Source organism: Mastomys coucha, unplaced genomic scaffold, assembly GCF_008632895.1.
Source record: "Mastomys coucha isolate ucsf_1 unplaced genomic scaffold, UCSF_Mcou_1 pScaffold9, whole genome shotgun sequence".
In the NCBI taxonomy this organism is placed as follows: Eukaryota; Metazoa; Chordata; class Mammalia; order Rodentia; family Muridae; genus Mastomys; species Mastomys coucha.
The window spans coordinates 56,946,613-56,959,798 of NW_022196915.1; the positions used below are offsets into that span (position 1 = coordinate 56,946,613).

Sequence of the window (13,186 nt, forward strand, 5' to 3'; positions counted from 1 at the left end):
GCGCATCATAGACAGCATCTGGCACAGGATATTGGCTGTAACACTTTCTGTTTATTGGCTGGGGTGCCCTGGTGTGGCTGACGAGCCAGTGGGCCTAAGAGAAGCCCTGTCTTATTCATCCACTCCCTCCTCTCCAACTCCCCACCACAGCTCCGAGGGGATAACCAGGAAGCATGGAAGTGGTGGGTCAAAATAAAACCAAATTGAGGCTGGAGGAGGGGCAGGAAACGTACGTTACAATGAAGATTAGGGACACCGGCTATACACAATACAGTGTGTAGAGACGGCAGGGAAAGCTGCAGGATCCTGCATAGAGACTGTCTTACCCCAGGCAGGGCCCCAAGGAGGAATGGTCACTTCAAGTGTCTTGGTGAAAGCTCCGGTTCCCTGGCCCCACTGACAGGAGGCTGTGGGGAACTGGCTTACAGGGAGTCCAATTCCCCTGCCTCCTGATGATACCCGGCCCACTGGCCCCGTAGGTCCTGGTGCCTGAGGGTGAGGGACAATGTGTCACCATCTGCCTGTCACCCCCGTTGTCCAGTCTGGGTGACAGAGGGAAGCAGGACTCCAGTTCCCACTACCAAGCAGGGGCCGAGGTCACTTCCGGCTGTGGAGTGTGTCCTGGAACTTGGTGCTTGTGTAGCGCAGGTGGAAGCCTTTCTTGGAGATGGTGTCATCAGAGTGGAACTTCACCAGAACAGAATCTCCGGCCGAGTACACTTCCTCTGGAGGCTGCCAGGGGGAAGGGTGGGCATGGGGAGTTGGGATGGGACCGTGCCAGGGGGAAGGGTGGGCATGGGGAGTTGGGATGGGACCGTGCTTACTGGCTTCCCTCCCTGGGATCCTTGGTGTCTCAAGAGTCCCCATGTAGCAGGTGGTGATTGCCTGCAATCCCAGCACTCAAGAAATGGAGCCAGAAGGAGAACAGTCTGGACTCTCCAGTGAGAATGAGACCACTTGGTGTGTGTGTGTGTGTGTGTGTGTGTGTGTGTGTGTGTGTGTGTGTGTGTATGTTAGGATGGGAGAAAGAAAGAAAGAAAGATTGATGGATGGATGGAGGGAGGGAGGGCTGGAGGGATGCTGAGCAGTTAAGAGCACTTTCTGATCTCTAGAGATCCTGAGTTCAGTTCCCACAATGGGTGATTCACAACCACCTAGAACTCTAGTTCTAGAGGATCTGATGCCTCTACCTAGCCTTTTCAGGTACTGCATAAGTCCCCTCGCTCCACCCACAAATTAAAAAATAATTTAAAAAAATGCAGGATTGCTACCAGGACTTTAAGGTGAAATCTGGGAGAGGGTAGCTTGCTTAAAGATCAGAATCAGAGCTGGGCAGGTGTAGGGGCTTTATCTCAGCATTAGGGACACTCAGGAGGCAGAGGCAGGCAGAGCTCTGTGAGGTCAAGGTCAGCCTGGTCTACATAGTAAGTTCAAGCCCAGCCAGGTTTACATAGTGACACCCTGCCTCAAAACAAAACCAGCTCACCAGGCTCAGCTCAGAGCCAGCCATTGCTTTTATTTATTCATTTATTTATGTATTCTCTGTCTGTCTCTGTCTCTGTCTGTCTCTGTCTCTCTGTCTCTCTGTCTCTCTGTCTCTCTCTGTCTCTCTCTCTCTCTCTCTCTGTGTGTGTGTGTGTGTGTGTGTGTGTGTGTACAGGGTTAGAGGGTATAGTTCCTCGGGTACCAATCATAATTAATTAATTAATTAATTAGTGAGATAGGATCGCACTGGCCTGGAACTTGCCACGTAGTGGTTGGCCAGTGAACCTAGGGGTCTGCCTGTCTCTGCCTCTCTGGTACTGGGATCACAAGCACATGCTACTCAGAGAGGACGGACTACCCTTTCTCTCTCTGCCAGGCTAGGCAGGGAGCCCAGGGATGGGTTCTGCTGTCCTTCACCTCTTTCAACGCCTGCCCCAGTTATGGTTCTAGATTCAATCTTTGCTCTGACTCCAGACCCTGAAGAGCTGCCTCAAGCCAGGGGCCAGGGGCTGAGGGAGACAGGCAATGTCCTTCTGAGGTGACTTTATGCCCTCCAAGCATAGAAGGAATCATCCTCCACAGCCTTGAAGACATTTCCAGTAACTGTGCCAAGAAGCCCTGCCTGAGTTCCTCTCCCACATCCCCTCTGCTGGCCCCAGCCTAGGGATGTCCCTGAAAGAGCCCCCGTGGGAACACTTCATTTTGTGTGTGTGTGTGTGTCTATGCAGGTAGGAAACACTAATATGACAGCCAGAGGTACCAGAGACATAGGCAGGCTGACAGCTGTACATAGCCTCTCCCCCCACAGCCTGCTTCTCCTTGGCCCAGTCCCTGCTGCTCATGCTAGGCTGCAGCTCAGCCCCTAAGGGGAGGTCCAGCCAGGGCTGGGCCTGGCAGCTGAGACTGCTCCAGGGAAGTTTAGCCTTTCCTGGGGCAGCAAATGAGAGGAGAGAGAGGCAGGAGCCAAGGACTACATCAGAGTGTCCATGTGAGTGTGGATACATGTGAGGGAAATGGTGAAAGATGACAGGAGGAAGAAGGGAAGGGAAGGGGAGGGGAGGGGAGGGAGACAGAGACAGAGAGAGAGAGAGAGGCAGAGAGAGAGAGAGAGACAGGCAGAGAGAGACAGGCAGAGAGAAAGAGAGAGAGGCAGAGAGAGAGAAAGAGAGAGAGACAGAGAGAGAGACAGAGAGAGAGAGACAGAAAGAGAGACAGAGACAGAGAGAGAGACAGAAAGAGAGAGAGAGACAGAGAGACAGAGAGAGACAGAAAGAGAGAGAGACAGAGAGAGACAGAAAGAGAGAGAGAGACAGAGAGACAGAGAGAGACAGAAAGAGAGAGAGAGACAGAAAGAGAGAGAGAGACAGAGAGAGAGACAGAGAGAGAGAGACAGAGAGAGAGAGACAGAGAGACAGAGAGAGAGAGAGAGAGAGACAGAGAGAGAGAGAGAGAGAGAGACTAATCTGTTACTGGGAGGAAAATAAATGTATGTATCCATGGACTGGGTCTGGCCTTTCTTGTACAGCTGCCAAAGTGATTGTGTCCATAGCTTCAGCATACCCTCTATGGACTCAGAAGCAACCCTTAGGGGCCTGCTTGGATAGCAGCAGCAAAGACTTTAGGACACACCAGGGGAAAGAAACAATGGTGTAGTCCAAACAGTCTAGCGAGAGCCTAGCTCAGGGCCCCTGCTTCTGGTTCTGGCCCTAACCTCTGTCCCCCATCCCTCACCAGTTCAGGCCTGGAAAGTGGTGGTGATGAGGTCAAGGGTTGAGTGGATCAGGAAGAACCCTATCACCTCCATTTCCAGATACACGCAGTTCTGCAAGCCAGACCAAACTGGCCCCAAGGGAGCCTAGGCATGGGTGGGGCCAAGGCCAGGGGTGGTGGAAACCTTTACACTACCCAGAAAGGATCCTGGTTTCCTGGGTAAGGATAGCCCAGGGTGTGACAGTCTCTGTGAGCACCTTTAGGTTTCCCAGATTAGCTTCTCAGAGGGCCAGGCAAACCCTTCCACTCAGCAAGGTCTCCAGGGATGCTAGCTGCACCAGAGCTGGAGGTTAGGGTTAGGGTTCAAAGGCAGGGTGCTTACCCCAGAGCCACAGTAGCGCCCCAGTCTGGGAGCTGTGCTGTCATAGCCATCGAAGAGCTCTATGTAGTCATAGCCACAGTCGGTCTCCTCCTCCACCTCGAAGGTCTGGAACACCAGCTCCACGCCATAGCCTTCCTCAGCCACAATGACCCACTCGCAGTCCACCCCTCCAGGGTAGTTGTTATCGCCGAACTGGGCATGGGAATAAAGGTCTTTGGTCTTCACATCTGCCCGAACTTGGCCCCCACACTCTGCAGGGAGTGGATGACAAGATTGATCACCACTGATTGACCAATCAGTGTGATGATTGATCGCAAGGTTGACCACCACATTCACAGTCCTGTGCAGTACCACCCTGAACCACAGAGACAAATTCCCACTACGGAGGCCATGTGGCCAGTGCTAAGTGGGATCTGGCTTAGCCTCAAGCAAATACCCTACTAGACCATCTCTGGATGGAAACCCAGGGAGGAGGCTAAGGGACACTCTAGGGTGTTCCCTAAGTAAGAGGTAGTGTAGAGCAGTGGTGTCAGGGGAAAGGTTAACTTTACATGAGAAGGAACTGCTCCTGTGTTCTAAGCTGAGGGCTGTCATGGAAGAACATAGCCTGGCACCATCGGACTTTAAACTTACAGAGAAAAGCTGTGCATTTGGATTTTGTGCATGAACTGGTTTTTAAGGGTTGGCTTACTCCATGGCAGCTCACACACTAAGGTTTGCAAGCCAGATGGAGTTCCAGCCTCTAGTTTATGTACTTGTGCCGGGCAAGGCACATGAAAAGCAGAGCATGAACAACACAGCAACCACTCTTCTCTGCGTGCCCCTGGACTTCCTCTAATACCCTACGGTCTGTTTCTGTGCGAGAGGTGAAGGAAGCCTTGAAAGAGGCAAAGGAAAGGATGAGGGTCCATGAACTGATCGATTCTGGGATGCCCAGGACCTACCAGTAGCCAGTGAAATCCAATACTGATATCCTTGGCCTGCCTTCTGGCCTCCCAGGACTGGTCTCTAGCTTTGCCACTGCCATGCCACACCCTCACCCTGCTCTAGTCAGACCAGGTGACTTGCTGTCCACATGTGTGTACCCTGAACCCTGCTGGAACTTTGCACCCTCCCCGCACTACGTGGAATGACTCTACCAGCTCCCTCAAGTCAGTTTTTTTTTCCCCCTGTTTCTTTTTATCCTTGTCATTCGTTGTCTTGCATCAATGCCTGGCTTATCTCTCCGCTGACTAGGAATTCCTGGGGTGGACGGGGTAAGGGGTCATTGACTGTCACCTGGTCAAATAAACAAATGCACAGCAAGCTCCTTGTGGGCTGGGATCTTTTCCTGCTAGGCGCATTTTCTGAACTTTACTTAGAATGATGCTCTCCTCGTCCCTAGGTTCCTTAACAATTGCTGTAACAGCACCCTGTTTTCTGATCTTCATCGTCCCTACGACTTCTTTGGCATCCCTTAGTATTCGCCCCAATGATCTGGTCCTCAGAATACAGTATCGGCCCTGGGGCTACAAGGATCTGATCTATAAACCCTCAAAGGCCTTTTGTAAACTCAAGGCCAAGGTTGGCATCCAAAGTCAGCAGTGTACCGAGAGCAAACATCAGTGTAGGAGTGTCGCCTAGCCCAAGGCTGGCCTCACCTGTGGAGTGAGATGCCTGGAAACCTTTCCTCTGTACCGAGTTGTCTGAGTAGAAGCGCAAGAACATGCGGTTGCCTGTAGCCAGGACTGGCTCGGGCTTCTTACTGCCACAGAATCGGCCAAGGACGGGTGCCTTGGCATCACGTCCATCAAACACTTCCAGGTGGTCATAAGCGCATTCAGGCTGAGACTCAATATCCATCTCCACGAAAGTCTGGAGGATACAAGAAAGGAGTCCAGACTAGAGGCATGGTTAGGGCAGCTGGGTGGGGGGAGAAGTCCACATGGCATGGAGGATCAAGGTGTCCATACAGGGTGCCAAGTGGTATCTTACCAGCTTTACCCGATGCCCAGGGGTGCTGGAGATAGACCATGTGCACTCCTTCTTGCTGGGGTACTTGTCAGGCCAGTTGGGACTGGTGATGGTGCCACTGGTGGATGTCACCTTGTGTTCACAGCCAGCTGTAGGATATGAGTGACAGAAGGGGATGACCAGGGACCTCCCACCCCAGTGCTTCTTATGAAGAAGGGGCACCTCTCCTGCCCACTCCATTGCTCTGCCTCTTGTCCTCCATTCACAAAATGGACTGAAAACGCACACCATTTCCTCTTCTTTCAGTTACCCATTTTAGGAATTTAATGACTTGGTTTCTAATGAAGCCTTGATTGAGACCCCTAAGGGCAGCAGAGAGGTCTACTACCCTTTTGTGACAGCCTGGCCATACCACTTCTGACCACCTGTGCACCTTGATGCACTGTGAGGTGCTGTCATCTCTTGGACCCCAGCAGCCTCCATAGTTACCAGCAACTTTGGCACTTGACTCAGTCATCCCCAAACTCCACTCCCACTTCTATCACAGGTGACAGCAATGGACGAGTGCTACCACCCATCACAGCCTCTCTGACTTCTGATTTTCTCAATTCTTCTAGTTCTTATCTCCCCTTACAACCTCACTCTGGGTTTTCCCAGCATGTATCACCCTCTTGCATTTTTTCCCAGCGTGCTTAGCGGTCCCTAACTACCCAGAAGGGATTTGATTTAGACCCTCTCACAACTGCCAAAATCCACAGTGCTCAAGTCTCTATAATAAAATGGTGTAATATTTGCAGAGATCCTCCCAACACACACCTTCCCGTAATTGTTCTCTCTCTCTCCCTCACTCCCTCCCTTCTTCCTTCCCTTCCTTCACTCCCTCCCCCAACCCCATCAGTCTCACATAGCTCAGGATGTTCTTGAACTTCTAATGCCCCTGCCTCCATCTCCTAAGTGCTGGGATTATCAGCAGGTGCCAATCATGATCAGTTTATATGGTGCGGAGAATCAAACCCAGGGTGTTCTACATGCTGGGCAAAAGCTTTGAGCTACATTGTCAGCCCACTCTCTGCACTTTAAATCTTGGGGGTCCTTATATCATATTTAACATTATGTAAATGGGTTTTTTGTTTGTCTGTCTAGATAGGGTCTTTCTACATAGCTCACATTCGGCTTGCACTCATAACCCTTTTGGCTCCTGAATACTGAGGTTACACGTGTGTACCACCACATTCAGCAACATACTGCACTGTTTGAGGAATAATGACAAGAAAAAAAAATTTGAGCAACATTAATACAGAGGGACCCATCGTGGGGCTAACTGTATTTTCAGATGGAGTTTGCTTGAATTCAGGTCATGGACCCCATCACCTAGAATTCTGTCTTCCAACATAGTATAGACCAGTTGGCTGCCCTCTGCCACTGGATTATACGGCCGATCACCAGAATGCTGACAAACGAGAAAGCCCATTCAGCTGGGCCCGATGGCATATGCTGTATCCAACTACAAGGGAGATCGAGGCAGAAGGATTACAAGCTCAGCTAGCTATAGAGTAAGTTAAAAGCCAGATCGGACAATTCAGCAAGACTTTCCCCTCAAAATAAAAAACAAAAAGAGACCTGGGAATGGAGCTCAGTGGTAGATCACTCGCCTGGGATGTGTAAGGCCCTGAGTTCAATCTTTAATACAAAGCAAATGCACAAATAAACAAGAGGAGGATTCTAGAGGAATGGCTCAGTCAATAAAGTGCTTGCCAGCCTGGCAGTGGTGGCACACACCTTTAATTCCAGTACTTGGGAGGCAGAGGCAGTGGATTTCTGAGTTCAAGGCCAGCCTGATCTAGAGTGAGTTCCAGGACAGCAAGAGCCACACAGAGAAACCCTGTCTCAAAAAGCCAAAAACAAACAAACAAATAAGTGCTCGCCATACAAATATAAATCCCAGGATTCAATCCCCAGTGCCCACATAAAAGACAGGTGTGATACCACACACCTAAATTCTCAGCACCAGTGTGGCAGGGACAGGAGGATCCCTGGAACTAGACTGGCCATCTAGTCTAGCCAAATCATTGGGCCCCGGGCTCAGTGAAAGACCCTATCTCAAAAAAGTATGGTGAAGAATGATTGAGGGAGACTCCAGATGTCAACCTGTGGCATCCACATGCAACTCCCCCCCTCACACACACACACACACACACTTGAACACATACATAGCCAAAATAAAGAAACAAATAGAAAGTCTGTTTGTGGTGTCCTGCCTCACCAGGGCCCCCAGATCATTAGATCCTCATTGCATCTGTTCCTGGTCAAGTTCATCTATCAGCAGCTGTCCCAAACCTCCAGCCTGATCAATCTACTGTCTCCAGTACCTTTACTCCCAGCAGCAGATCAGTCTCCCTCCTGAGGTGTGAAGAAACAAGGCTCTAAGATGGGAGCCCTCTTTGACTCTCCTTCCCTCCCATCCTGGGGCCTCTGAGAAAAATGTAATGACTCTCTATGGAAATGGACTGGTCTTTTGGAAGCCGGGGTCCACTGCTGCCAGTAGCCAGGGAACACTTACCCAGGACCACCTTCTCCCAGTCCTGGAGCCTGTGAGATCCTGAAGTCACTCTCCCATGTCTCTTGCTTTTTTTTTTTTTTTTTTTTTTTTTTTTTTTTTTTTTTTTTCCCTAAGCTGGTCTCCCAAATATCTGGCCACCACCACATGCTCATCACCTAGGCCTTCTCTATCTACAGCCACTTGGATTCCACACAAAGCATGGCCTTCCAAACACACATTTAAAAGCTCACTGCTGCAAGGTCAGGTAAAGGCTGGCCTAGACTATGGTGTGAGACCCCATCCCGAAACAAAGCAAAAGCCAATGATCAGTATTCATGAGCATACAGTAGTGGGAACCCTTAGAGACAAGTGTATGATTTAGATCTAAAATGTCCCCTTGTACACTCAAGAGATAAAGTTTTTGTTCCCAGGGCAGCAATATGGCCTTTGTACTGTCACTGGATCATGAGGGATCTGATCTCATTGATGGATTGATCCACTGACGTGTTTATAACTGAACAGGCTGTTGGGAGGGAAAGGGGTTGGAGACTCTTGGAGGTGGAGCCTGGAGGGAGAGCACCCTTCTGAGGATGTGTCCTTGAAGGGCACGTGCCTTGTTCCTGGTCACTGTTGCCTCTCTCTGCCTCTCTGCTCCCCCATACCCTTCTGGGGTCACCATAAGTTGAGCAGCTTTGCTCCTTGCTCCATCATGAACTCCCTGCTATGATTTTTGGCCTTGTCTGAAGTCCATAGTGATGGAGCCAAGGAACTATGGACCAAACCCTTCCTGAGCCCTTCTTTAAGTTGTTTTCTTCAGATAGTTTTTGGGTTATACAAGGCTGGATAGAGAAAGCAATCAGTCAATGTGTGGTGGGGTTATCAAGGAAGAGAGACAGGTAGTCACGGGCTACACACTGAAATCAGAGTCAAGGTTCATTTCTCTCTCTCTCTCTCTCTCTCTCTCTCTCTCTCTCTCTCTCTCTCTCTGTGTGTGTGTATGTGTGTGTGTGTGTGTGTGTGTGTGTGTGTGTAGAGCCTGTCTCTTCGCTGTTGTGTAGGGACTGTCCCCATCGCTCAACCTGTAGCCTCTGGTGGCTACTCCACCCACCTTACCTCCACACAGGCTTTCCTGCTCTGCCTCCCATACATGCCCACATCTCTTCTCAGGCTGGGTGCCATCTCTGTGCCCATTCCCCCCAAAGAACTTTTAGCAGAATTAGTTCTTCCATGGGAGCCAGGCACGAGGCCTGATCTGCATCAGCCTACCTCCAAGGGAGGAATCATGAGTGTTTCTACGTGCACCAGAAGGTGAGCCGAGGAGCAAGTCACCATCCCTTTCTATCTAAAACTGTAGGAGGGGAATGTGGCTTAGAAAAGCAGAGGACTGGGATCAGCTAGCTGAGGGCAGCGGGTGCTCTGTGAGTCAGAAGTTCTGTACCCGGGCCCCCTCAGCGCTTGGTGGAAGCTCTCGGCTTCACGCAGCTTCACCGTCGGGTGCTTCAGTTCTCTCAGTTCTGCTCCGGAGCTTCCTTATTTAGACTCTGGCTGTTCACTTAATGATAGTTAAGAGTCATTTGTTAGGGGCTATCTCAGTGAGTAGGAGAAGAATAGCAACACGGCTCAGCCCTCGAAAGAGCAGGGTTTCGTTTGTTTTATCGTGCAATGAATGAAGACACAAGCTCTGAGGGGTTAAGTGATTCTCCCCCAAGTCACACATTCAGAGGTGGAGGAGGCAGGGCGTTAGGCTGTCGGGGTTGCAATTGCTCAAACCTACCTGTACAGGGCACAGAACTTAGAAGTTGGAACAGGGCTGTATCATGTCCAAAGAGCACTGGGTGCTCTGTGTGTTGGGAGGGGAGATGCCTTTGAATACTCTGAACATCCTTTATGCAAAATGCTTGGGACCAGAAGTGTTGGCAGTAGGAGAGAGTAGGTAATGAGCGATAAGGGTGGCGCTCAAGTCTTAGCTAAATTCTTTCACGGTTCATATATACCCTACGAACACAGCCTAAAGCTATTTCTTAACTTTGTGAAATTTGGGGCTGAGGAGATGGCTTATTGGCTAAGAACACGTACTCCTCTTCTAGAGGGTCAAAGTTCAGAGCCCAGCATCCACATCAAATTTCCAGCTTCTGGAGAATCCAGTGCCCTCTTCTGGCCACCACTGGTAACTGCAGTCATGTGCACATGCATGCCCTCCTCCCCCAATTAAAAATAAAATAAATCTTTAAAATAATAATAATAATAATAATAATAATAATAATAATAATAATATCATCATCATCATGTGGAAACCAGAGGGCAACTCTGTGGAGTTGGTTCTCTGCTTCCACCTTTACGTAGGTTTCTAGGGACGAACTCAGGTTGAGCCATCTTGCCAATCCCTGGATGAAGGTATTTTCCATAATATTTTTAGTGTGCCTGAGATTTGATTACAACCAATCACAGGTGGTCAAGGGTAGAAGTTCCTATTTGTAGCATCATGATAGTGTTCAAAAAGTTTCAGATTTTTAGAACATTCTGGATTTTAAATATTCAGGTTAGGGCACTTATCATGTATATTCAGGACTCTAGCATCAGAAAATGGCAGTCCCGCTCGGAGTCCCCAGAGTGAAAAGTGTGGCCAGCGATGGCAATACACTTAACTGTGTGGCTGGGATGACTCCAAAACTTCCCAGCCCTGCTCTTTTTTAGGAATGAGCATGATCTTCATTTTGCACAGGAATAGTGAATAAGCAGGCCACTCAAGGGCACAAAGTTACCCAAGTGACAGATCCAGGCCAGGCCACCCAGCTTCAGAGTCTGTGCTCCTAGCTGCTATCTTATCTGTTCTGTGTGTCAGAGGAGGCCACAACAAACAGAAAGTCTTGGATTCGGGGCTTTGGGCTTTTTTTTTTTTTTTTTTTTTTTTTTTTTTTTTTTTTTGAGGGAGCAAGGTTCAAGATAGGGTTTCTCTGTATAACTCTGGTTGTTCTGGAACTGACTATGTAGACCAGGTTGGCCTCGAACTTACAGAGATCCATCAACCTCTCTGCCTACCGAGTACTGGGATTAAAGACATGTGCCACCACACGCAGCCTAGATTCAGGTTTTAAGAATCTTAGAAATGGCCGGGCAGTGGTGACGCACGCCTTTAATCCCAGCACTTGGGAGGCAGAGGCAGGCAGATCTCTGAGTTGGAGGCCAGCCTGGTCTACAGAGTGAGTCCAGTACAGCCAGGGCTACACAGAGAAACCCTGTCTCGAAAGAAAAAAACAAAACAAAACAAAAAAACCCAACCAAACAAAACAAAACAAAAAAACAAACAACAACAACAACAACAAAGTGGACTCTTCTGCTGATGTGGACAAGGGGAGAGTGCCTGTGCATGTGACCTGGGTACCACAGTGAGGGAGCGTGGTCCCTGCATCACTTGGGAGCTGCTAGCTTTCCTTGCTCAGGATAGAGATGTCTGCACGGGGCTGTCTCTGGGCAGTGTGAGGTGCCCGGCAAGCCCTGGTCCCCTTCTCCATCCTCCTCGTCCTCCATGCAGATCTTACCTTCCTTACAGTCGTGTTTGTTGTCGTGAAGGACGAAGCCACTGCGGCACTGACACTCGTAGCTGCCAAATGTATTCACGCAGTCTTGCTGGCACCCACCGTTGTCCTTGGAACATTCATCCTTGTCTGCAGGACACAAACAAGAGCGGTGGGTATGTGTGGGCTGAGGTCTGCTCACCCCAGGGGAGGCAGGAGGCCTGGCAGGGCTTCCTCCCGTGGGAGGGAGGGGGTGCTCGCTCAGGGGGTCTGGGTGCAGAGTGGGAGGTCAGGGTGATGACAGAGCTCTCTGGTCACTGCTTCAGTGGAGCCAGCTGGGCCCGCCTCCGCTCTGGGCAGAGAAGGTAGAGGTGGGCAGAAGGGTGGAGGGAGGGCTAGGGTCTGGAGCTGGCCAGCATGGGGACCTCTACCATTACCTGCTTACTGGACAGACGGACAAGTGGAAAAACAGACACAGGGACAAGCAGACTGCAAGAGAAAGGAGCAGGACGCAGGGGTCCCTCTTTTACTTCACAACAGGAAATGTCACAGACACCATCAAAATGGGAGGGGGCGGGGGGGAGAGGAGAGCACCAGTTCTGTCCAGCCAAAGGAGGAGGCTGGAATGGCAGAGTGGAGGCAGGGAATGGGTGGGCTCCGAAGCCCCCAGCCCACTCCGTCCGAGGTGAGCTTCCTGAGTAATGAAGGGTCTGGGGGCCTGGCAGGCCTCATTGGGGGGTCCGGTTTCTTTTCTGCACTCGGTATTTGAGCTGGTGGGGGCGTCCCCGAGGGGGCTGCAGAGCTGGCCTCTTTTCTGAAATGAGAGAGAGAGAAGGAGAAAAGGGACAAAGGAGTGGGGGTGAAGGGAGTGGAGGGCAGGAACCAGGGAAGGAAATCAATAAAAACTAGACCCAGGGTCTCCAGACAGGTGGACAGGGAAGAGTGGGGCGGGAGGGCAGGCAGACCCACATGCAGGACAGCCATGTCACTACGGCTGGGTTAGCAGGAGGCACAGCAACAGGGAACAAGACTGAGCCTGTGGCAAGGAGAAGGGCTGGAGGGACGGCACACTCTGAGGCGTGCACACGGGGGAAGAGAAGCTCAGAGTCACTGGCAGAGGGGAGCGGTGGATAGGGCTCTGCTCACCCTCCTTCTGACGGCTGCCTACAGAGTGTGTGAGACACAAACATACACACCCAGGAACACAACCATAAACACAGCCCCGTGCATGAAAAAACTGCTGAACAAAACATGGAAACACAGATAAACATTTACACATGTCGGGCATCTCACACACACACACACACACACACACACACACACACACACACACACACAGAGGCAGACACCTATAGTACATCATGAAGGCTCAGACCCAAAGTCACAGTCATGCACACACAACCATCTGCGTGTGGGTGTACACACAAGACCCATATGACCTACTCCATATGTGTGTGGAAGCAATATGCAGAGAGAAACATACAAGCAGGAGCAGACACATATAGGAAGACAGACAAACCTGCATACACAGAGACATGAGGACCCAATATGCATACAGACACACATGCACACAGTGGTGTTCATGCCCATCGTGTGGGCATT

The 13,186-nt window shown here is 50.5% G+C and overlaps 1 protein-coding gene across 3 annotated transcripts in view; it reads right to left on the reverse strand.

Annotated features, from left to right (window-relative positions):
* Positions 1–31: 31 nt before the first annotated feature.
* Positions 32–13,186, reverse strand: part of Bmp1 (bone morphogenetic protein 1) — a 45,345-nt gene continuing 32,190 nt past the window's right edge. For 2 of the 3 annotated variants that reach the window (XM_031361035.1, XM_031361036.1), the window contains 5 exons: positions 11,609–11,734; positions 5,552–5,679; positions 5,218–5,431; positions 3,578–3,828; positions 32–732 (listed from right to left, as the gene is read on the reverse strand). In XM_031361035.1, coding sequence (XP_031216895.1) covers positions 598–732; positions 3,578–3,828; positions 5,218–5,431; positions 5,552–5,679; positions 11,609–11,734 — 854 coding nt within the window. In that variant the 3' untranslated portion in view covers positions 32–597. Of the gene's footprint in view, positions 733–3,577; positions 3,829–5,217; positions 5,432–5,551; positions 5,680–11,608; positions 12,399–13,186 lie in introns of all 3 variants that reach the window. The other variant, XR_004116050.1, reaches the window with a different exon arrangement.